The sequence below is a fragment of the Pungitius pungitius genome, chromosome 2 (assembly GCF_949316345.1).
Source record: "Pungitius pungitius chromosome 2, fPunPun2.1, whole genome shotgun sequence".
NCBI classification, from domain to species: Eukaryota; Metazoa; Chordata; class Actinopteri; order Perciformes; family Gasterosteidae; genus Pungitius; species Pungitius pungitius.
The window spans coordinates 30,464,792-30,488,877 of record NC_084901.1 but is presented as its reverse complement, the minus strand read 5'-3'; the positions used below and the strand labels follow the sequence as shown (position 1 = coordinate 30,488,877).

Sequence of the window (24,086 nt, the reverse complement as noted above, 5' to 3'; positions counted from 1 at the left end):
CTCTTCTCACAAGTTCTGTGGTCTTCCTTTGCGTTGTCACAACCAATTAATTTAGCTATAGCTTGCGTGTATTGATCTGCGTGGCAGAGGCATTGTAATCTATTCAGTCTGGTAAAGAGATAGCATTCACGTCCAGTAAAACAACCTGCTCAAATATTCCAGCTGGAAAGCAATCCCTTGTGGACCTGAGAGATGCACACATGATTCCAGATCATCTCCAGTTGCGTTCACAAGCAGAAGTTGAACGTTTGTGACACTGAATGTGGTGCGCCCTCTGGTTCCACGCTGTGGTTTGTGGCGGCCATGCTCGCGTGCACGCTCTTTGTTCGAAGTCTGTTTCAATTTCCCGTGGAGGGATTCATCATCTTTAGCGAACAGAAAACAGAGAAATTACAAGCCATCAATCGTTGTGTGGGAAACCTTGTCTCCCTCCTGTGTCTTTGGCCTTCTGCATTCTATGGATCCAGGTTTATATGTTCTCAGCTTTCTCCTCGGGGGGGGGCACCATTTCTGTGATGAGAGGGTGATTTTATCCGCCAAGTTTCTCATCACCATCTAGATATGTGAAGGTGTGTCTTTTTATATTCTTTTCATTACGTGCATCTGTGTATGCCTCTTCATTTTCCCTTTCTAACCACACCCATCTTTAAGGCTTATTTTACAGTGAATGCTTTCTGAATCGTAACATAAGGAGGGGATTCTGGGCCCATCGAGTAAAGTGTTTCACCCCACCTGACAGCAAACCAGAAGGTTGGCATTCATCACAGAAGCCAACAGTTTTGTCACAACAATTAGAGCTGCAAAATGAATGTCGTGTCACGCACCTCTGCTTGACTGCGGTCAGGAGTTTGAGGTGCTTTGTTTTTGAGCCTTTGCTAAACCCACTCCCGAGGTGGCCAACTTGTTTGCCAATCACAGGAGGAGAGGGAGGATTTATTCTCAATCCAGTGGCCATGAATCTCACCACCGCACTTGAAGGGAGTTAAAAGTCTTTTACCTGACAGCTTGAATTCAATAGGCAGCAATTTGTAAGGCCCAATTAGCGTTGTTAATACAGAACGGCTGTATTTCATATGTTATGTCTTATATGGTTTTGTCGAAAAGTATTTCCCCCAGTGGCGGTCGCTGTGTAAAACAATTCTGTTGACGATTTAGAGCCAGTCCAATATTTAACCATGAGTCTTTGTCACCCAAAAGCACAGATGCACAGAAGATTTGGAAAACTCATTCAGCTTTAAGCTGATAAAACAACATTTCTTGACCTGTAAGACTACCCAAACTGAACCAAAAGTCAGTCGTCTGCATAGAATCAAATAAATCCTTATAAGTTTGACAGATTGTTCTTCCCCTTAATCCTCAACATATTACTTTAACAGTACATTACAGAACAGTGTTTGTTTTTGTTTGTTAGGTCAAATATTCTTCAGTGTTTTCATGTTCATTTATAGCTCTTGAGACCAAACAGCTATGATTCGTGGCTCAATAAACCTGTCAATCAATCGATCGGGGGCTTTGTGTGTGCTTGTGCCCGTGGGCGCTGCACTGACCTGCTCTCGACAATGGGCTTTTGTCAAAAAGAGGACATTTGAGTACTCTCATAGACGTAAAGGTCAAGACGTGCGGTTGCCCGCTGAAGAGAACCAGGGCGGCTCTCCGCACTCACACACGTCGAGGCGATGACCTTCTCTCCCTTGTCTCGTGTTTCACCAAATCCCTTCTTTTGGCTTCTCTTGAAACCCACCCCGTCTGTGGGTGTCCGTGGGCCCTTTGCGCAAGGCAAGCAGATAAATAAGCTTGGAGATGTGATGTAGTTCCACTTAAGATGCAAGGTTCAAATACCGCTCTACATCAATAAAAGTGAAGCCTCAAATCCCCCTTTCTTTCTCGGGTTTTCACAAACAGTCTCCATTGCTTGGAACATGTAGATACTAAGCCTGTTCCTCATATGCTGGGTGTCTTTTCAAATGCCAGAATTGTTTTAGACATAGCAAAGTATTTCTCTCTCTCACATCAGCTGCAGCGTAATGCATGTGTGCCTTCCTTTGTTTGCTAATGTAGTTAAATTCAATTCAGTGTGAATAGCCTCCTAAGTCACTTTTGGGTAGAAAACCATCTGCTAAATGGTTCACATTTACTCTCAGAACTGTAGCTGAATCAGGCTTTACCTGGTGTGTTTGTATACGCGTATTGGTCTGGGTATTGGTGTGTCTATGTGTGTGCATGCACACGCTTGGCAGTGGAAGAACCCTGGCTCACCCCCTCTGTATTTCCCAATGTCCTGTCTCTGAAGAGCTATGACCATTAAGCAGCTGTTTGCGTCTAAAGCCACGGGAAAAGAGAGGAAAAAATTGAGAGAGCTGAGAGAATGCAAATGAGTCGCGGTATGTGCCAAAACTTCTCCTGTGGGGGCCGGGGAGAGGGGGGTGGGGGGGGGGGGGGGCTCAGCTAGGTCACAGAGACACTGGAGCACACGTGGTACTGTACATGCGCTGGCAAGGATTCTCCAGAGCATCAAATCATCTTGCTGTAACTACATTTCTCTTGGAATTGGAAAGCAGCTGCTTTAGAGTCTAATACATCTGATTAAGCAGACTCCAGGTGCAGAGCTCTACTGTAACTCGCTGTCACAGGGAGACGTTCATATTTGTGTTCCCTTTTTGATGTAGTGCCTCTGTTTTTACACTCTAATTGGTTGGACTGTCAGGGTGGGGGCGTTATTGCAAAGGAAGAGGGTACACGCTGTGCACGTAAACAAAGGACATTGTCCGGAGGACACTTCGGACCTCTTAATAAAGCGCCTCCTTTGAGACGCTGTCCACGGTGCTGAAAGCAGACTGGAAGGTGGAAGGAGGACAGGGAGTTTGGGAGGGAGGCAAAGCACAGATCTCCACGGGCCTGAGCCAGCCGTCTGTGTCTGACAACAATTCAGAATGTCCAAACCAACATGGAGCAGGCATCACAGGTTCTGCTCCCACGTCTTTAGCTCAGCATGCCTCCAAATCTCCCCTCTGCGGTACGTTCATCAAAAGCGGAGCAAATTATTTGCGTGAATGGATTCCACGCAAAATTTCAACGCGCGGTGCAAATGGCACGAAAGACACAAACAAAAGCAATTGGAGCGAATGAAATAAACTTCCTCATTCGCAAAAGTTGAAACTTTGGCCAAAGATTTGCAGAGCGCCGTCTTGCGAAAGTCAATCAGCATTGAGATATTCCGCTCGTCATCCCCGGCGTTCTGCTGCCAAGGCACAAATATATCTTAGAAACTGCCACTCACCGGAGACAGATAGACAGGCGAGCGCTCCGCGGCTGAGATTGAACGCCGGTAGTTGGTGTCCCGATCAGAGCCTACAGTTCATCAAACTGAATACTAAGTTAGTTGGCCTGAAGTAGCGCTGGAGGCGGCAGTCACCCAGACGCAGTACCTGGAGGAGTCGGTGAAATCCGCTGAGCTGTGTGCGGCGACGGATGATGTCATTAACCCCGAATATGATGGCGTTCGCGGAGCCGACGTTTGTGTACTTGTTATTCCCATAACAAGTACAGAGCAGAAATAGTGGTTATTTCCATGCTGGATAGTGGAAATGAATACTGTCTTAACAGAGATAAGCAACACCACCTTTCTGGCGCGAATGAAGGCAAATTAACGACAAATAGTCTGGCCGGTAAACTTATGCGAGGAAAACGTTGCGAAAATTTGCTTCGCTAAGATGTAATTAGTGTGTAGCAGACTCAGCCTCTGAGTAATGAGAATACATGGTGACGGGTATAAAGGAGATTCGTAATTTCTTTCTTTGCCGTAGTTTCATTTATACTTAGACTTCCAACAGGCCGACACAAGTCACTCTGCCCTGTTGATGATGGATTATCATTTCTTTTTTTTGTATCTGTGAGCATGGGTGACTTATTTGTATAAAGGTGTGTGTCCGTGTGTGTGTGTGTGTGCGTGTGTGCAGTGTACTCCTTGTGCGCCCAGCATAATAAGAGCTTAACCTTATTAATCACATTAGCGCGCCGGGGGCGACTCGGGCGACACTCGAACATGTCCGCGCAGACTCAGCGACACACGCACAGACATGCGCACACTGGCCGAGGCACGTCAGTCTGTCATTAGTTAGTAGCTCATTAGCACAAGGTGATTAATTACTGTGGTGTGGTGTCAGCATGACATGTGGTGGTGGGGGGGGGGGGGGGGGGGGGGACACCATGGACCATGGAGACAATGAGCCCTTTTTTCGCTGGGGGAAAAGAGGGAATGTGTTGGGGGGGGGGCTTCTTCTTGTAGAGCGGTTCTACCGCTATCGATTGTGAAGGCTACTGCAGGAGCCACTCATGCATGTGTTTGTGTGTCTGTGGTTGTGTATGTGTGCTCCTGGAGGTGTTTCTGCGGGGCTGTGTTTTTTCCCCATGTCTCGCGGGGATCAGCTGTAAAGGTTAACTAGTCTTTTCTTAAGCTTTCAGCCTCGTGACAAATGACCGTGTTCAACCCATGGGGGCACCTTATAGCACACCTACTTTGTCTCCACCCAATCCCCCCCTTCCTCTCTCTCTCTCTCTCTCTCTCTGCTTCCCACTCTCTCCCCCTCACCTGCTCTCCCTTGGTGTTTCACTTCGGGAGGCAGGTAGCAGGAGGAGAAGCAGGAGGAGGAAGGTGGATGGCGAACAAGCAAGGGTAAAGGGTGGGGAGAAGAAAAAAAAAACTGTCACTGAGGGAAGAAAGGAACTGTGTGGAGGGAGAGGAGAATGGAGGGAATATAAAACAACATGCTGGGAGTGTAGAAATCAGCGGCTTGCCATTCAAATCCAAGGAGTGTCGAAGGAGATAAAGGAAGAGGGGGAGACATTGAGTCAATCTGCATAACAGGCCTAATGAGCACCGGTTTTATCTTCATCTCACACACGATCCTCATTCTCCTTTGTCCGCGACCTTTCCATATCTTCTCTTTCTTGTTCCTTTACCACCTGCTCCTTCTCCTTACATCTCTTGCATGCGGCCTCACATCCGCCACGCTTTTAGATTAGAAGCTCCTGTTTATCTCACCTTTGTGCACCTTAAAATATATATATATATATATGTGCTCACACAGATATGGCAGGTATAATGATCGTGAATGGCAGTGATAAATAACCCGCATGGGTGTACGTATACGCACGGGGCGTGCCAGTGCGTGCGCGTGATGGAGTATTACAAGGTGTTGTCAAGAAAGCAATTTGTTTCTGTCTCGGATGGGTTTTCTTTTTTCATCATGACAAATCGACGCAAACCTCATCTAGAAATCCAGCGTCTCCTCCTCCGCTCTCGCTGATTCTCTCCCTTACGCCGCTGCGCTCTCAACTGTAATGCGATGAAGTCATAGCCCTGACCCCCCCCCCCCCCCCCGCTCCTCCGCACCCCACTTCCCTTCCCCACCCTCCCCGTCTGTGCCCACCGTAAATCGAGGCCTCAACACCTGTGTGTGTGTGTGTGTGTGTGTGTGCGTGTGCGGCGCCTATAGCGAGCCCCTGCGACTCGTTGGGGATGATGGATGGCGTCTGAAAGTGTCACGTGAAGAGGCAGATAATGAGGCCGACAGCGGGCCCTCTGGAGGGGTGGCCCGTGCGTCGGGCCTTCGGCGCTCTCTCTACCGCGGTGTACGCACCTGTTCCGTGATGGTCGGTGGGCTCCCAGCGCGTTCCAACGTTCACTTTGGCTCCGAGGCGGCGGCGTGCGTGCGTGCGTGCGTGCGCGCGCGCCTGCATTGGCGCGTTCTTCTCGTAACCTTCGGCGTCCGCGCTCGTTCCCCTCCGGCGAGCGAGAACAGAGAGAAGCACAGCGTTGCCATTATCCGGCCCCACTGTCCTTCCTCCTTGGCTGTATCGAGTTCTCTTAAATGTGCACCAACAGCTCTACGTGATGCAGGGCTGTCTAAATGCGAGCTGAATGTTGATCAATGTGTTCAGTGATGTAGGATTATGTTAATACTCCAGCCTGCTGACGAGCTGCAGACAACCCCCCCCCCCCCCCCCCCTCCATAACCCTCTTGCCTTGTTGGCTGATGCGTGACAAGATGGCTGCCCTCTGGTGGGCGCCACTAGGACCTTCACTCACCTATCCACACACCTGTGCTGGTGGCCGGTCTCTGTGAACACTGTTTGTGTTCCAGTGGCTCCGGTTTCATCCGGTTTCACCCGGCGTCCCCATGTCAGAGGACGAGGCGATTGATCTCAAAGAGTAGAGTTGTTTTCCCCCTCGTTGGCGTCGCTGCACGCGATGGCTTTTGGTGTCGGGTTGACAGTTTTATCAAAGAGGCCACCTCTGCGGCTGCTACACCCCCCCCCCCGCCCCCCCTCCCCCACCAGCCATCGTTTGACATTGCTCCTTTACTATTTAGGGACATGACGTGGATGCGAGCCTGTGTGAGATTTGACATATTGCCGGCTTCATCGCCGCAGTGTCCTCTGCCCTTCCTTCCCCCCACCCCCCATGCCTTTCCCCTCTTTTACCCTCAACCCTGGCCTGCCTCCCTTTTTCCTTCCACCTTGCCCCCCCCCCCCCCCTGCCTCAAATGTGCACTCTTTGTCACATCATCCTGTGACTATTTTTGCTCTCCAGCCCTTGTGGGCTCTTCCTCTCCCTCCTTCGTTTCCCTCTACCACTACCGCTCTCCCTCTTTCCCCTCTTCCCCCTCTATCTCCCCCACCCCCCCCCCCCCCCCCTTTTTGGCTCATCCGTTAGCTCCCGCCGTCATCCTCCCTCCCCCTCCATCTCGCTGGTGCGGCGCTGCTGGGAGAGAGAGGAGGAGAGAGAGAGAGAGAGGGAGAGAAAGTGAGAGTGCGTGTGCACGTCGAGTCTGCTCTCAGTCTCAGCTGTGGGCAGATGGAGGATGGAGTCGCAGCCACATCTCTCCGCATCTCTTCTGCTCTGCCTGCCTCGGGCTGAAAGGCGCTCTCTTTTCCCCGCTCGGTGCCTCCTCATCGGTCCGTTCCCCCGCGCCCGAGCCGGCTTCGACCTGTGACGGATTTTTGCAACAAAAAAAAAAAAAGAAAAGGACTAGAAACAGGAGGGAGACGCTAAATAACAGCAGTCTCGAGGAGAAAAAAACAGGGGTAAAAGCAGTGCGGGGCTTGTCTTTTACTCCCCCCCCCCCCCCCCCCACACACACACACACCCCTCCCCCGACACCCACCTCCACACCAGCTCCCCTCACCCGGCTCCGGTGTTTTGGTGCGTGGCTGTTGCTCTCCTCCAGCTACACGTGTGCGCCGCGGTGAGCGTGTGTCTCGCGGGCTCCCGCGCGCGCGCTCCGGCGACTCGGCCAGCGGACTGTGCCTTCAGCGAGGACTCCGCCGCGAGCACACGAGTGGAGAGGGAGGGAGGAAGGGAGGGAGGGGGAAGAAGAAGAAGAAGAAGTGCGAGGAGAAGAGACCACCGGCGAGACGGAGAGGCGACAGGCGGGAGAGGACTTTGACGCGAGCGGGGAGTTGCGAGGGGGTGCTCGGACGATTGAGAACCAAGAACGGAGGAGTCTCCAGGGAGCGGAGAGGAGAGGAGAGCAGTGTAGAGGGTTCGTCGGAGGCAGAGACAAGTACGGAGCGATGCATCACTCGGGCAACACGGGAAGAAGCAAGACCCTCTCGCATGAGACAGGTAAGAACCCCCCCCCCCTCCCCTCCCTTGTAACCCCCTCCCACACACACACCCCGACCGGTCCCGTCCCGTATGTCCTCTGCATCTTGGAATTATTTCTGACCTCGCTGTGATGTAGGTAAATGTAGGTAACAGGCACGCACGAAAGAGTGCACGTGTGTGTGTGTGTGGGGGTGTGAGAGAGAACGTGTTGCGCGCGCTGGATCAAACGGCATAAATCTATACGGAGCTCGGCTTTGATGTGCGCTTGAAGTTATGATTGGCATCCGTGAATGCCAGTGATGTATGTGCTGCCATTCTGTGTGTGAGTTCCTACGTGAGTTTTATTTTTTAATTTTGGAGAGGGAAGGAATGTGCGCCCCCCCCCCCCCCCTGTCCCCATCCAAGCCTCCTTGTGAGCACCAGTCGATTGTATTTACAGTGATTCACTGGTGGCGGGAAATGAAACGTGACCCCCCCCCCCCCTCCCTCCTGCTCCCTAAATCATTCACGTGCGAGGGGGTCCTCAATATTTACAAGGTTACTTCCAAGTATTTGCCTTTCTAATTCAATGCTGATTAATTGATTAGATATTTAGATGTGATATTATCTGAAAAGGGAAAATCAAAGCGGCCTGTTTTGTCGGTAGCCCCGTGAGTGGGGTGTGGGGTTATTTGGAAACAGCAGGGGGGGGGGGGGGCAGAGCACTTTGACATAGAGGTAAGATGTCTTTGCATCTCCGTGTGGTTGAGAGAGTGTGTGTGTGTGTGTGTGTCATTTGATTGCTTTGTGGGTGGTTTGGTAGCACTCGTCAAGCTAATCAAACAGTTCCCACAGACAATCACAACACGGCACGGACCCCTCTCAGCGGCTCTGACACATCTGCCTCCTATCCGAACAAACATTTTGGATTTACAAGCCCGACAGGCGTAAAATGGGTTGTTTGCGGCTTTTGATTGTTGTTGTTTTTTTGCCAGAATATAAAGGCGACATTGTCTCAGAAATACAGGCCTTTCACTAGTACCCCTCCCCACCCTCCACCCCCTCACAGAGACACACACACACACACACACACACACACTCTCACACAACAAGCTCCCTGAACTGCCCGAACGCACATACACCAAACAAACACGCACGTACACATCTGTTACACGGATCCGGCCCAGCGGTGGATAAATGTGCCTTTCTGATTGCTGCCACAAACGGGACGTGATTGGCATGGCAGACCGGGGAATTAGCCGCGGTTTCCATGGTGACTAATTAGGAGGGTCCTGACTGGTGGGTTTATGAAGACGGATGACAGATCGGCGGTTCACTTCCTGCTCCGCAGAGCAGGCGGTCCCGTCGGCCAGCGGGACCCCCCGCCGCGCCGGAGAGACAGACAGGCCCTCTGCAGGCCACCTCGCACGTGTTTTAGCCGACTCCGAGCGTGCGAATGTGACATGAAATCAAGTGTTATCTCCAGCCAGCAGACACTTCACAATCCTAAGGACTCATTTGCATGCCATGCTCTGAAAACGTTTTGTTTTAGCGGCTTGTGCCCGTCTCACCGAACACACACACACACACGCTCACTGTAACTTGCACATTGGCTTGAACCCCCGATAGGTGGATGGATGCGTAGTATCACCACGTCGAAAAGTAGCTACAGTCAGTGCCACGCGCGCTCGGCTGAAGGTGTAAACAAACGCAGAGACTCATTCAGGAGACAACAACTGTAACGTGACGACAAACAAGTCAGGATGTCGCACACACCCGCGCACATCATGTAGCTATAGGCCATGCGAGAGAGACAGCAAGAGAGAGAGAGAGGTGTGATTGGGTCCATCTGTGGTGTATAGGGAGAGAGACACACACACACACACACACACGCACATATAGAGCTCCATCTGTGGACACCTGCGCTTCCTCCCGGCTGCCGTCCCTGTTCTCCGGGCCGCCAACAAGATCTGTGGATGCACAGGTGCACCGGTGTCCGCGTGTTCTCACAAATCCGGGAGAACTCTGTCTGTGTTTTTTTTTTTTTGGGGGGGGGGGTATTTTTTGTTGTTGCAGTAGGGTCACGTTTGAAGTCCCATTTAGCAGAATTTTCTTGGCGAGTCCTGCTGATTTGACGCCCTGCTTCAGTTGATGTCCCCATGCCCCCCCCCGCCCACTGCGAGCATTTTGACACACGCCATGGGTGTATTTTATAACGTTAAGCCGTCCCATACTCGGGGGCCGCAATACGTGGTCGTCAATGTTATTAGCTGCACCTGTGATCGTATACCCCGGCATTAAAATGTATGGCGTGAAGAAGAAAAAAGGGGTCTTCTCCTCTGTATCTGCTGTTGCTCTGCAATTAGGTCACGCTCAAGGGTGCACAAATAGGATTTTTTACCTAAAGCCATTGAGATACTACTACCACCTAGTGAGTGCAGCCCGTGTACTGTGAATAATTGATTCTACTGTACACAAGCAATGAAACACCTGTTGAACATCCTAAAACACACACTGCCCCCCCCCCCCCCCCCAAAAAAAATAGAGGTGATAAAGAAGAAAAAAAAAGAGTGAGCCCTCTATCCTGCGTCTCTTTTTCTCCCTCTCTCTCAGTCAGTCACCAGCTCCACCTAATGGCCTCTGCAGGTACTGAGGCACACACTCAACAAGGGTCGACACACGCGCATACACACACACACACACACACACACTCTCTCTCTCGCTCTCACAAACACACACTTGTATTAAAATGGCTGGAACGCGGGACCATTTCACCGCGATGAGCGAGGTAGTTAGAAAATCACTGAGGTAAAGGCAATGGCTCCCCTTTGGGTTGGATGCTATTTATTGGAATACCAACCCCCCCCCCCCCCCCCTCCTCCTCCTTCCCCGCTCCCCCGAAGAGAAGACACGAAGAAGGAGAGGCGATTGGAAGAGACACAAAGTGGAAGAGAGAGAGAGAGAAGAAAAATAGCAGAGCAATTGAAGAAGACGAGCGTGTCACGGCTAAACAAATAAGCATGTGTGGGAACAGATGGTAATAAAGTTCTCTGTTAGTAAGACTAGTGGCTCGTGCACGCGCGCGCGGACCCACACACACGCACAGCTTGATTATGCGTACGAGTATCGGAGCCGTGAGTCATTAAGACTTTGCCTCGAAAGTGAGCAACGACAGTCATCTACACAAGGCCGGTCATCTCTCTCCCCCTCTCTCCCATCCCTCTCTTCACTCCGTCCATCTGTCTCTGTCTGCTCTGCTCGCTCTCCCTCTTTGTTTCCACCTATTCTGGCCTCTTTATCCCGACTCCTCTGTTCTCCCTCTGCACCCAAGGCCTTCTTGCTCCGCATCGCCTTTCTCCGTTTTCTTCTTTCTGTTCCCCCCCCCCCCCTCGCGCCTTTTGGAAAATGAGTTTCTCTCCTTTCCAACGAGTATGCTGCTCTAAGCCAGAACGCGTGTGTGTAGAAACATAAATATATTTATATGTGTATATATATTTCTACATATGTGTGTGTGTGAGTGTGCACGAGAGCGATGTGTCCTCAATCACGGTGAGAGCATTTGTTTCCCTCCGCCAGTGGAGGATAGATTATGTATTTCACTCCTTTTCCTCGCATTGGGCTGTTTCTTTTCTTTTTTTTTTTTCCTCCTTCCATCACACGTTTTGTCCTCCCCGCTCAAGGTCAGCCGGAAGATTGCTTTCAGCCCCCCAGTGTCCTCCCCCGACGCACCGCGCTTTATTGTGTGCGCGGCCCGCCAGGGCCCCGCGTGTTTGTGTGTAACACATGAGGTTTGATGGCTTTGTGCGCACGTTTGAAAACGCCGACACAAAAGGGAGGCCCGCGCTTTTTTTCCCCCCCCGCATTGTCTCGTCTCCCGTCAATAAGCACTTTGTGCGTCGCTGAGTTTGTGTCGCGCTGACGGAGGAGCGCACTGCCGACTCAAACTTTAACACGACTCGCGCAAAAAAAAACGTCGGGCCTTATGTCCGTTTGCTTTATTGAACCGATGATAAAAGCTTTTTTAAAAAGGTTCCCCCCTAAAATTTTATGGATACATTTTCCTATCTAAATATTTAATGCACTTATTGATTTCTTGATGTGTGTGTGTGTGTGCATGTCTTTTATGGAGTTTTTTTTTTTTTTTTTTCGTATGGAGGGTTGGAGGTATTAATTTTCACAGTGGTGATTTGGGTGAGTAAAGGGCTGGCAAGCTAACTAGTGTTCTCAGCATGCTTTTGAGCGTGTGTGTGTGTGTGTGTGTGATGAGTGAGCTGGCTGCTTTGACGCTTCACCACCCTGGCTGCTCATCCATGTGTACCATCTGCATGTGGCGCTGCCATGTGTGTCACCTATACCCCAACACATCCCACTCCTCTCATCTCCAGCCGTCCCTCTGCTCACACCTGGCGCCGTCTTCTCATTGTCCTCGCGTCTACGGCATTTCTTTGCTCTCACTTCAAACAAAAAACAAAGAAGAAGAAGAAGAAGAAGACAGCAATAGCCTCCATCGCGGTTGATTGAAATCCTTTCCCCTACTTTGCGCCGCATATCAATAAGGAAGAGGAATATTTGCACACAGCTGTTCATCATCATTATTCATCTCTGACTTCTCCGAAAGCATTGTATCCTCTTTCAGAAGCAACCGCGTAGCATGCAGCGATATCTCATTTTTTCAAGCCGTGCAACGTCAACGCTCAAAGTGATCGATCCGTGACAGAGCTAACTACGTGACAGATGAATGTGTCACAATTACAGTCAGGCTGAAGTGATAAATTGATCCCGGCGTTTGTGCTGTAACGGGTTTTCTGCCCTGGGAGTGCCGTTTCTCATCCACGCGGCCTCATTATACCCTGTGGGGGCAGTCGCTGCGGCGGCGCGGACCCAATGAGTCATCACGCCGTTGTTTGTAAACTGGAAACCCGGCTAACTGTCCTCCATTGCATTCTTCATCTTATCTAATGTTGCCCATTTCTTTGCCATCTCTCCCCGCCGCCTGCGCATGCCCGCCGAGCCCACGTCCGCCTTCCTCCCTCACCCCCTCCCTTCATATTTTATATCCTTCTCCCCAAAGCTGTGACTCCAGCCCCCTGAACTCTGGACCCCCTTTTTCCTTTTGTTCTGTCTCCTTCATCTCTTCCTTCCCCCTATCCCAAACACTCTCCTCCGGTCTTATGTCATTAACATGAAAACAAAAGGAGGAAGGAGGGACTACCTTTGCTGCGAGCTGTCACGTCGCCGACAGAATGTGAAACCAATTTGGCGGCGGGCACACGCAAAGTTGCATCTGACAGTTTGGGGGGAGAGCGGGAGAGAGAGAGAGAGAGAGAGAGGACGGGCCTCTTCTGCAGACAGCAGGTAGTTTGGCTGCACTGCGTCTGAAGCGAAAAATAGGTCAAATGTGGGATTGTTTCTCAAGCGGCAGGAGGTGTTGTTATAAAATATTAGTGGAACCTCTTAGAAGCGGAGGAGCGGCCCCAGCATTGTGTCGGACAAACCTCATCGCAGTGATCCCCAACCAGGGGACCCGCTGTCAGGAGATGCTTGAAAAGGAAGGCTATTTCGTTTTTTGGGGGGGAAAAATATATATATATATATATATATTTAATAGAATATAAATATCCAATTCAAAATAAATAGTTAACAAAGAAGGCAGTTACTAGAAGCTATGAAAATAGTTTTGTTAAATAATTGTAACAATAAATAATAGCTGGCTTAAAATACCTTGAAAAAGCTGAAATAGTGAGATTAGGAATTGGACAAATGGTAAAATTGCTTTCTTAAAGTGATGGGTAGAGGATGAAATAGCAAGTTTAAACTATATGGTTAAATAAAATGAAATGAAATTTACATCAAAATTTGGCCCGAAACCTTGTCGTTGATTATAGAAACAACCAAACTCACCCAAACATGGTGTTACTAGCAGGTCGGGGCGAGACACTTCAAGCCTTCGAAACGTTCTTGTTTGACATAATTGATTGTGGTAAATAACATTCAGATTAAAATATTTAATGCGGTCAGTGAAGGTTTACTTGAGGTCATACAACAGGACAGGGGGACATATTGCACTATATATTCATTCCCTGCCATGCCATCATTTTTGAGAAGGATGTTATCGATTAGTCTGCATGTATCCTTTAAATCACAGCAAGGCCCTCCAGCCTGTCTCCTTGCAGTCCGTTATGCACGATGAGTTAGTTTTATTACTTTTGAATTACTTTGATGGACCTACTCAAATTGCTTTTATCCCCCAAAAAGGAAGTACATAGCTGTCCATCAATCTTTTGAGGTGCATGACATTCTACTAAAATCTTTTCCCTCAATTAACTCCACACAATGTGCCCACATCCGTAAGGAGATGATGAAATGGAGAAACACCATGGCTGGCTTTTTTTTGCTCCACAGTACAGTATTCAGATGGAAGTACAGACTTTTTGACAAGTCACTGTAATTACAATACACAAATACTTTGTCATGCAACCTTGTGACCTAATGTACGCCATATAGTTACGCAACCCTTTTCCCTGTACGTTACTAGCCTCTTTTTCACCCTAATTTTTGCTTGAATAATGAATATCATAAACTCATGCGATCGCTGCCATACTTAGCAGAATGGTGTGTTTGGAGGAGACAGGACATCTGTGACCTTCCCTTAGGGACGATGACAAAGTGAAACTTAGCCTTCTCGTGTGTGTTAGCATGTGTGTGTGTGTGTGTGTGGGTGTGTGTGTGCTCCTAATGACCACCGCTCAAGGGGGGGGGGATGAGGGGAGATGGACCATGCAGTGGGGCAGGAGAGGGGCAATGAAATGATTCCATCGATCATTGTCCCGATCACCCCGTGCCATTTGTCTCCCCCCCCCCCTCTTCCTCTTTCTTTCACTCTTTGTCTTTTGCAATGACACATGTTGTGACTCTCCCCACTTGTCTCTCAACCCTTTTCCCCCGTGTGTGTGTGTGTGTGTGTGTGCACGAGCATGCACGCTTTCAGACTGATGCTGCAGTGATATGGCACTGGCCTTATGCCAGCTCTTGCACGGTTCCATTAGCATTGCGAAGGCCGTAGATTGGCCGTAGATTGCTATTGATTGACTATGGTCCTCTATTCTTAGGCGGTGCGGCCAGAAGGGCACACACACGCACACACACGCACGCACGCACACACACACACGCACACACAAGTGCACCAGAGCGAGTCTGGAGTATTCCGAATCGCGACGCGACTGATTTGTATCCCGGGCTTCATGTGAGAAACGGAGGAGGATCCCGCCGTGTCCGTTTTTTTTTTTCCACCAAAAAACCCCCCGAAAAATGACCGTTTTGTGAGATGAGTCACTGACGTCGGTGCTCAGTCTGCATATCGGGGGACGCGCCTCCTCATTGGTTGTCGGACCGGGCCTGTGCGCTCTGAGGGCCTCGACAGGGAGGTCGAGCTTGTCCGCGGCCGAGCTTCGGGTTTTAAACAAATGAACGGCGAGCGACCGGACCCCCCCCGGGGGCCACTAGTTAATGAGAGCCACTGCTCAGGAAACCTCGGCCCTCCCCTCGTCCCTCTCCGCCCGTGACTCGCCTGCCGCTCTGCCTCCGTCTCGCACTTCTTTTTCTTCATTTCTCATCGCTGTCATTTCTCTCACCTTTTGCCTCGTTTCTTTCATTTCTCCTTCTCTATATGCCTCTGGTTTATTTTGATCCATAATACATTCTTAGACAGCCCGGTGTGGGACCCCGTGGTGACAGTCCACTGTGGGCAGGCGCTGCGCTTGTATACAATTAGTGTCACAGCGGGGAAAACACTATGTCTGTGCACAATGTGTCACTTGATAATAATAGTTTGACTATTTGGTGAAAAAAAAAAGTGCAGGCGTGTGCAATCCTCTCCAGGACCTGAATCTATTGTTTAGCATCGTCAGTGAGCTCACCTGTGTATGTGTGTGTGTGTGTGTGTGTGTGTTGCGGGGATTAAGGATGTAATGCAGGATTATCCAGCTGTTAGACTTCCCTCTTCTCCTGCAGAGGAGAAGATGGAGGAAAGCTGAGAGGAAGCCGGGGAGGAAAGGAAAGCAAGCAGGTTTATTGATATAACCCAATTCGTACACACATCGGAAGGGTTTAACGTGTGAAAATAGTTGAAAAGGATTTAAACTTTGGGGAGTGGCATTCCGAGATGTGGAAGCCGGTCATGTAAAAAGGAAAAGATGCACACCTCAGATCATCTGGTGATATGTTACACAAATGCACAGCAACTACAAGAATATTCTCACGCGAACACACCGCGAGGCTCCGTATTGTACAAGAAAAGTCATCGGCCTATCCCGGGGCGTCATTTAATGATTTGTGTCCGCAGCAATTATTTATTTATTTTTTTCACGCAGAAACACCCTGTAAGGCGGCGCAATGTCCGCAAAGTAAGACGAGCACAAATGCGCTCCACAAAGAGAGAGCGGGGGGGAGAACGACATAAGTCGCCGTACCAGGAGAGGCAATGGTGGAGGGTTTTTGTGCTCTTCAGGTAAAGCGCAAGTTACAGACTTTTCAGATCCAGTAATGGCAACAAATCACTCCTCCGCCCTGCGTATCGCTCACGCAGCAAAGGCGTCAGCAAATCCTGCTTCTGCCTCATGCCGCAGCTCTCAACATTTTTAACGGGGCGCGTGTCGCCAAAGTGGTTTTTATTTAGTGCCGCGCGCAGCCTTCGGGGTCCCCGCGGCCCTCGCTCGCCAACAATCGGCGAGCGCTGAATAAAACACGAGGCGAGAGAGCAGCGCCAGCACAGAAAACCTGCCGGTTTAAAGCCCACACGAGGCGGCAGAAAGCAATGGGCCCGCGCCTAACGGCTCCATCCGGGGGGGGGGGAGGGGGGTCGGAGCGGCGTCTGTAGCGTCTTGTAATTGTTTAGTACTGATCCTGAGTTTTAATATGTCTGACGCAGCAGGGAGGCCCCCGCCGCTTAATAGGCCCGGTATATTTGCTTAATTACACGCCTGCCTGTGTTTGCGTGTGTGGCGTGCGATGTGTCATGTGTGTGTTTTGGAGGGAGGAGGGACCGCCGCTCCGATGCCAGGTTGCTTTGGAATCTGTGCGTCTGTGACGCATGGAACACAACATAGAAGAGTGGATTCGAGAGCGAACAGGGGCCTGAAGAGCATCCGTGCGGATGGACACACACACAAACACACACACTGGTCCAGCTAGTGAACCCTTGGCAGTGCTTCTCCAGTGTGTTTGAAGAGGTGTCTCGCGGGACTATTGGACTGTGGCAGTGTTTCACCCACTCAAACACACACTGGGGGGGGGGGGGCAGCAGAGAGAGAGCAGAGGGGAGAAGACGGAGAGAGGAGACAGTGGGAGTGCTCCACACTTCGTCTCATTCCCGTCTCTCCCGACCGCTCGCCGCGGGGGCGGAGACACAACCGACGGAGGTTGTTTACCGCCTCGTCCGCGGCGAGGGCGTTGCTCGGCCACGCGAAAGTCGGCCCGTTCTTTTTGCCGCGCTCTCAATTAGAGTAGCTGGCAAACCACTTCGACCCCCCCCCCCCCCCCCCCCCCCCCCGTCAGACACAGCCGGGGGGGCCCTCTCTGTCTCTGTCTGCTTCTGTTGTCAAAGGCGTGACCCGATCACGGGGGCTCGCACATTCTGAAGCGCCACTCGCCAATTCCAGGCCCTGTAGAGTCATCTTTGAGAAGGAACAAACAATAGAAGCAAATCAAGCCGCCCAATAAATAGAGCCCGGAAATAACAAACTGCAAGATTGACGGCTGAGTGAAACGTACCAAAGGTGGATGTTTTTTGTTTAAGGATTACATAAAAAGCCTCTTATTTCAATGTGTCTGTTGTTTTAGCCTCAGCCAACAACAGCAGGGGCCACAAATAACTCCTAATACACGTGTGGCAACACACACACACGTGCATGAAGAAATATACATGCACACAACTTAAAGACAGTGCTGCTCCGCTGCCAAAATCTGCAAATTGTGTTATTGTTGTTCCTGGCTTCGGCTGTGCGTTTCCCCAACGCGATTGGCCCGGCAAATAAAAATATAATTCAATTCAGTCTCGCCGCTGCAGCTGTGTGGACAAGGCGACGCGTTCAGCGACGTCAGTTACTTTTCTGTCCTCCTTCTCTCCCGATCGTTACTCCAGAGTCGGCGTCCCGTTGGAACAGCAACAAAAGCAGCTGATGGAGAAGGAGTGCCATGTGTACTAACACACAGGCCTGGGACGGAGAAGAAGAGGGAGCGGACATTCAGGCACCCAGGCATAAAAATCGAGGGAGGAGGGAGAGAGGGGGCAGGAGGGGGAGGCTCAACGTCGTAGGGTGGAGAGGAGACGAGAGCAGAGAGCTCTGTCAGGATGCCAATGTGACACCCCAGTGTTTTATCCGTGGCTTTAGAGCTGTAAAGCACTTTCCTGGTCACACTAATTGCATCCTTATGGACTAAAGACACACATGTGTGGCCGTTTAGGGCTTTAACGTGCAATGATTTTAATCCTATATCTATTCATATTATAAATATCTTTTTACAGTCCAAGATATTGCATTATTGCATTGACAGATATTGCATTGACCTGGTCTTTTTTTAAATGAATAAATAAATAAAACAATAATTTATTATATACATATGATTCATTTAAACCCTGGAATTTTTTCATTCCCCCCTCTGAGGCCGTGTAAAACGTCTCCTCCAGTTGTGCGGAACATTCCTTCCCTCTTCGGGCATCGCAGCCACTATTCCTCGAATGTTGCCTTCGCTATATGAAGCATGCGGGGATTTGATCTCATCATTCCCTTCTCTGTCTAGACGCGTCCACTTAAGATCACGTCCAGTTGTAGTGATTCATCACGATACATCATGTACCATTAATGCCTGACAGCGCATTGACGAGGATGAGTTATGGAGTCCAGGAGGAACTTTTATTGTCCTCCTCACTAGTTCCTGCACTTTCCCCCTCCTCTTGTGTTTGCATCCCTCGCTTGCCCTTCACCTCCTCCCCCCTCTCTCATCTCCTACTCTCGCTCTCTCCTCCAATTCTAGGGGCTGTTTTTTTTCTTCCCAACTCCACTTAGCTTTTAGTGCTCTTCTGTGCCCCACTCAGGGGGAATCCACCTCTTTCCAGACACAGCCTTATTTTAGCAGCCCAAGTTGTTCCTTGGAGAGCAGACCCCATACACTGCACCCGGTCTACTCCTCCATGTGTGTGGGTGTGGGCTTGTGTGTGTGTGTGTATACTTGCACGTTAGGTCCACATTTTACAACGTTTCAAGACTGACATGACATGCAATGTCATCAAGAAAACATTCCCTTCCTCCCTTTCTGTCTTTCCGTCTCTGTGTTGGCCACAGCTACAGGTGAATAATTAAAGAGGTTCGGGATTTGTGGTCCTACCTTAGGTCTCCAAACACCTCACACAGAGCAGAAGTGAAGCCACGAAACGGCAAATATAACTTACAGGCCTTCAAGGAATTAGTTAATTTTTTTTATAGCTTTGCAAAAGCTACAAAAATACACAAAGCCCAACCGACCCAAACCACACACACCCCTCCCCCCCCCCTTCCGTACCACACCATCCTCCCTCCATTTGCCCCCCCCCCTCCTCTGATCAGGGGCCTCGTTTTCGGACGAGCTGTGCGGTGGCACAAACGCAAATGAGCAAAGGGAGGACGGAGCGCCTTCGCGAGCGTCACTGCGGGCCAAGTGCCTTATTGTGTCAGATTCACAAATTCCCCACTTCAAGAGCCGGAGAGGAAAAAAAGTGACCTACATAACTACAGACCAGAGGAAAAAAATAATAAGAAAAAAAAAAAAAAACACCAATGGCCCAATTCTCCTCCTCCCCTCTATCTCTGGCTGCTCTCTTTCTCCCTCATTTCGTCACCCCTCGTTTATCTCCATCCTTTCCCCGACAGCGGCTCCCTGAGTTATCGCCCTTCGTTCGGATGAGAGGAGTGGCGTGTGTAAGTTCTTTAGTTCTGTGGGTTTTTTTTTTTTTGCATGCTATAATGGTGTGGTCGACAGAGGCAGGGTGGTAAGGTGAACCAACCAACCTGCTACTAGGTAAACACCATCTGTTCACACAAAAATCTCAATCCCCCCCACCCCCCCCCTCCCCCCACCCCCCCACTCCTCTCCGACACTACGACTAGAATAGAGTGATCCAATAGCACCTCTCCTCACACACTTCCACCATGCCAGGTTCACACCAAGGTGTGTGTGTGTGTGATGATAATAGACAATGACAGAATTATTGGCACGTAATTCACATTTTTTCCAGTGCATGAAACGCACTCAGGAAACATGTTTTTCTTCTCCAACCTCCTTTCCGTCGTTTGTTACTTTTCTCTGCCTTCTCTTTCTTTCTGCCTCTCTCTCTCTCTCTCTCTCTCGCCCTCCCTCTTTCTCCTTTCTCTCTCTTTTCGCATCCGGGCTGTCAGCCCGTCCGTCCATCCCTCCATCTTCTTCCCCTCTCTCGCTCCGTGTCACTCTCTGCCTCCGGTGGAATCGAGTCAAATCAATCAATTCAGGTTTCTTGGGCAGAGCAGTGGTGTGGCAAGAAATTGACCTTTCCTTTCCGACTGTGTGTGTGTGTGTGTGTGTGTGTGTGTGTGTGTGTGTGCACACCAAGCAGAGGGAAGCAGTTAGAGCTAAGTCGCTATCTGCCTCAGAGCCGAAGGCGCCATCCAGTGTGGCGGTGCCCCCAGCTAGCCACTAAGGATCATGCGCCCATACAAACACACACACACACACATGCAGTTTTAGCGAAATAGGACAAGCGCGCGCGGAATGTGGACAAAGCATTAGCTGTGTCTTTTTATAGCTCCCTATGCTAAGTAGCATGCCGTTGCAGGCTTTTTCCATTTTTGCCCGACTGGGTATTGAGCGTATTGAGTGAGTGAGTTAGCCCGGGTTAAGTGGCCGTGCTTAAGGGCACAACAACGACTGCTGCGACTGCTCGCTGCTCCTCGCCCATTCTGTCCAAACGGGGCCCCGCAAAACAAGATAAAGGGCTCATCAGAACACAAGTGCACGCCCGGCTGAAGAGCGGACGGATGGACGGCGCGTTGGGGAAGAGATGTTTGATTTTCTGTCATTCCTTTTTTTCAAGTTGTAGAACTCGCATTTCCTCTCCTTTTTCTCTCATTTATGGATTTCCAAACCATCACACACACACACACACACACACACACACACACACACACACACACAGAATCCCTCTCTCATGGAGTGCCAGATGTGGGCTGACACGCCATCCATCCAGAAGTTGGGGGTTTGATGTGAGATTTATAGCGATTATCAAGCGATTTAGGAGGAACGCGTCACTTCTCCCGAAACGCCAATGGAGGGCGCGGCGTGACGGAGAGAGAGGAAGCTGAGAGTCGGGCTGAGAACACGTCGGGGGAAGCGGCGACAGAGCGCCATTAATGCGAGGCAATGCAGCCAGGGCCACGTAGACAAAGACGGCACACCAGGGCAATACGTTGAGGGCACTGTATTGCGTGTGCACACGCACACACACACACACACAATTAACTACTTCTGTAATATCTTGATAATGCACGGGGATTCCTCTACTCTCAGACCCTGCACGAATTTTTCCTTCTCTTGGCCGACTCCAGCCTTCCGCTGTCTGTCTGTCGGCCCGTCGGTCCTCACGCCGCCCCCTCTGCACTAAAACAGCTCATAATTATTGTCTCAGCATCTTACATGTATAATTTATCACCCATTTATAAGCTAAGGTGCATGCAATTCAATCAAGAGGGAGCCTCTTCTCGAATCTCCACTCCCCCTCTCTCCCTCTCCCTCTCCCTCTCTCTCTCTCTCTCTCTCTCACGTGCACGAGAGCTCTCTGTGGCGTCCCTTTACCATGTGATACGGCTCCACGCGGCTCCATTGTGCATCCCGCTCCTTGCTGTCTCTTTCACTCAGATTCTGAGTCCATTCTGCCCTCGCTTCCTATGCTTCCTCCCCTTAATATCTAAATATGTGTTGGAAATTGGATAAATCATGCAGAGGTGTACTTGTTCCTCCTTTCTGTATCCATTTTCTTTCCATCCTTCACTCCTTTGCTCACTTATTTTCCTCCCTCCCAGAGAGAAAGGAGAGGAGAGGAGAGGCGCAGAGTAATTGGATTCCCCCTAATAGCGAGGGTAATGTTGACAGTACATAAATCCTGCCACTGAAATAGCGCCTCGTTTATCTTCTGATTTTGCCTCATTGTGTTTTCGGCGCCTGTATCCCCCCCCCCCCCCGACACCCCTTTCTCCTCTAACTCCTGCGTGTGCCCTCCCACCTCACCCGTTCCCTCCCCTCATCTCCCCCAGGGTCTCATCAGGTAGCCTTGATCATCTAAGACGGGCCCCGTATGGGATAATGTGCCTCCGCATGAGTTGGTCAACACAGGGTCTGTAGCAGCCAGGCGGAGGAACTTAAGATGGAGACGGTGATAAAAAGAAACAGGCCCGTTGCATCGGATATGCGGTGCAACAGGGAAACATTGAAGGATGCACTCAGCTCAGGCTCTGTGTAAATACAATCTGTCATGTGGTTAGACATATCTAACTATATAAATAAGCAAAAACAAACCTCTACTTTTCTACAATTTATCTGACAACACTTTCACTTCATTTTTGCATTAGTTCTTGTCCTTCATGGGCACTCCTTTTATGAAACATTTCCCCCCCCCTAGGTTATCACCAGTGGTGGTGTTTGCTTTCATTTAAGGACACACACAAGACAGCATCCACAAAAAGGACCCCAAATGGCGATAGAGGACACCTTGATGACCCCAAACCCCGCTGGCTTAGTGTTCAACAAAATAAACCAAGAATAAAAAAAAGTTAAGTCACTCTTACTCATCTCCCCCTTAAAATATCAAACAACCTCATCAGCAATAAGCTGTAGCTTCTAGCAGCATTAGGAACCCGACACATGCTCGCATACACACACACACACACCCTTAAACATCCTCCCTTTGATGCTCTTTGATGCTCCATCTCATTGACGCAGGAGTCCGGGTCAGGCCAGCTAATCAATCTGGGTGGCATTCAAAGTGTTTGTTCTGTCCATAGGCTTCCTGTGTACTTACCCCTCTGATCTCCTCCTCTCCACACGCAAACACAGACAAAGTCCACCATGAGAGCGAGAGCTCGTTACCGAGGGGCAGAAACTATAGGAGGAATCCTCCACAGGCCGTTACAGGCAATGCCAAGAGTCAAGGTCAAGCCCTGCTCTTTCATTCCGCCTGCTTTACGACACGATAGCCCGCGGGAGCAGAGATGGCACGTTGTGTGTGCACGTTGCACCGGGTCGCAGAATTATTCTTTTCTTTTCTTTTTTTCGGGAAAATGTTTTATTTTGAAAAGTAACCGGATTCTCTTCCAAATTACATGCGCTGGTCCCACTTGACGCATTTCCCAAGCGTCGCCCCAGCGCTTCTTTGCCCCCCCTCCCCCCCCCCGCTCCCTCCACCACGTCACCTTCTGGCGTATTTATCCAGGATCTTCAAGGCCGGTCCCCCAAATATTGTCTAACATGAAACCAGTCTGCGAGGCAAAAAAAGCTCGGGGACCCCTGCCGTAGTGGACTGCTTTTCATTTTTTCCTCTAAAGACAACACGTGTGTTTTCCCAGGTGGCCTTGCTGCTGTCTGTTAATTGGATTGTTGATCCGGGGGGGCGGGGGGGGGGTCGGTTTGCACAGTTAACACGCCGCAGCCCCTCGGTCGCACATTGTAATAGTGCAACAACCCGATTTTGATCTGCACCTCGGGGTTAGATCCTGAGGATGCGTTTAGCGGGAAGACGAAGAGGAAGGAAGCCATTTTGTCTCGTGATGTTCCCCCCCCCCTCTCCCCCCTCCAACCACTGAGCTCTGACATCTCTCTGCAGCCAATCAATAGGTCACATTTCTTATTACACCCTGCCACTCACCTACACCAGTTTCTGCTCGTATACACGCGTACGCACGCAACACAAACATAGACACACGCACACACACAGCTCTAGGTCCTATTAAATGTCTCCTTCTTCACTTTATTTCAGCAGTTTTGTCACCACCCCATGCCGTCCTCCCTCCCTCCATCCACCCTTTGATGCCTTCGCTATCTTCTGCGTCGCCGCTTCCGCGATACGATCACAGCCGCGGCTTTTTCCATTAATTTTTCTATTTTTCCCGCTGTTTTATTTAACCGTCTCTGATCATCTCATCTTCTTCCGCTCCCATTCTGCTCCTCCCCCCCCCGCTCCTCCGCTCGTTTTGCACTTTGCCGGCTCTTCTCCTCCCCGGTCAGGGGGCTCTCTCCGACGGAGGCTGCCCGGGCTGTCAGCGCGCATCTCCTCAAACGCGAGGCACGCCGCATGCATACGCTCAGCGTGCAGCGGAGAGCAAGGGAGCCGCAACACACAACACAGCACCGTTACTGGGACCCATTTGAATTTCCACGCATGTTTTCCCTCTGAGTGTGTCTTGCAGGCGTTCACGTCGCTTGGTGATTCACAGGGCGCGTT

General features: G+C 50.3%; 1 protein-coding gene across 11 annotated transcripts in view; it reads left to right on the top strand.

Moving 5' to 3' along the window:
- The window catches only part of tenm2a (teneurin transmembrane protein 2a), a 136,039-nt gene that overhangs the window by 35,487 nt on the left and 76,466 nt on the right, over positions 1-24,086 (top strand). Inside the window, exon 1 of one of the 11 annotated variants that reach the window (XM_062560774.1) lies at positions 7,153-7,627. The exons of 9 other annotated variants lie outside the window; for them this stretch is intronic. In XM_062560774.1, the coding sequence (XP_062416758.1) occupies positions 7,576-7,627 (52 nt within the window). In that variant the 5' untranslated portion in view covers positions 7,153-7,575. Of the gene's footprint in view, positions 1-7,152; positions 7,628-24,086 lie in introns of those variants that run through there. One more of the 11 variants, XM_037459751.2, reaches the window with a different exon arrangement.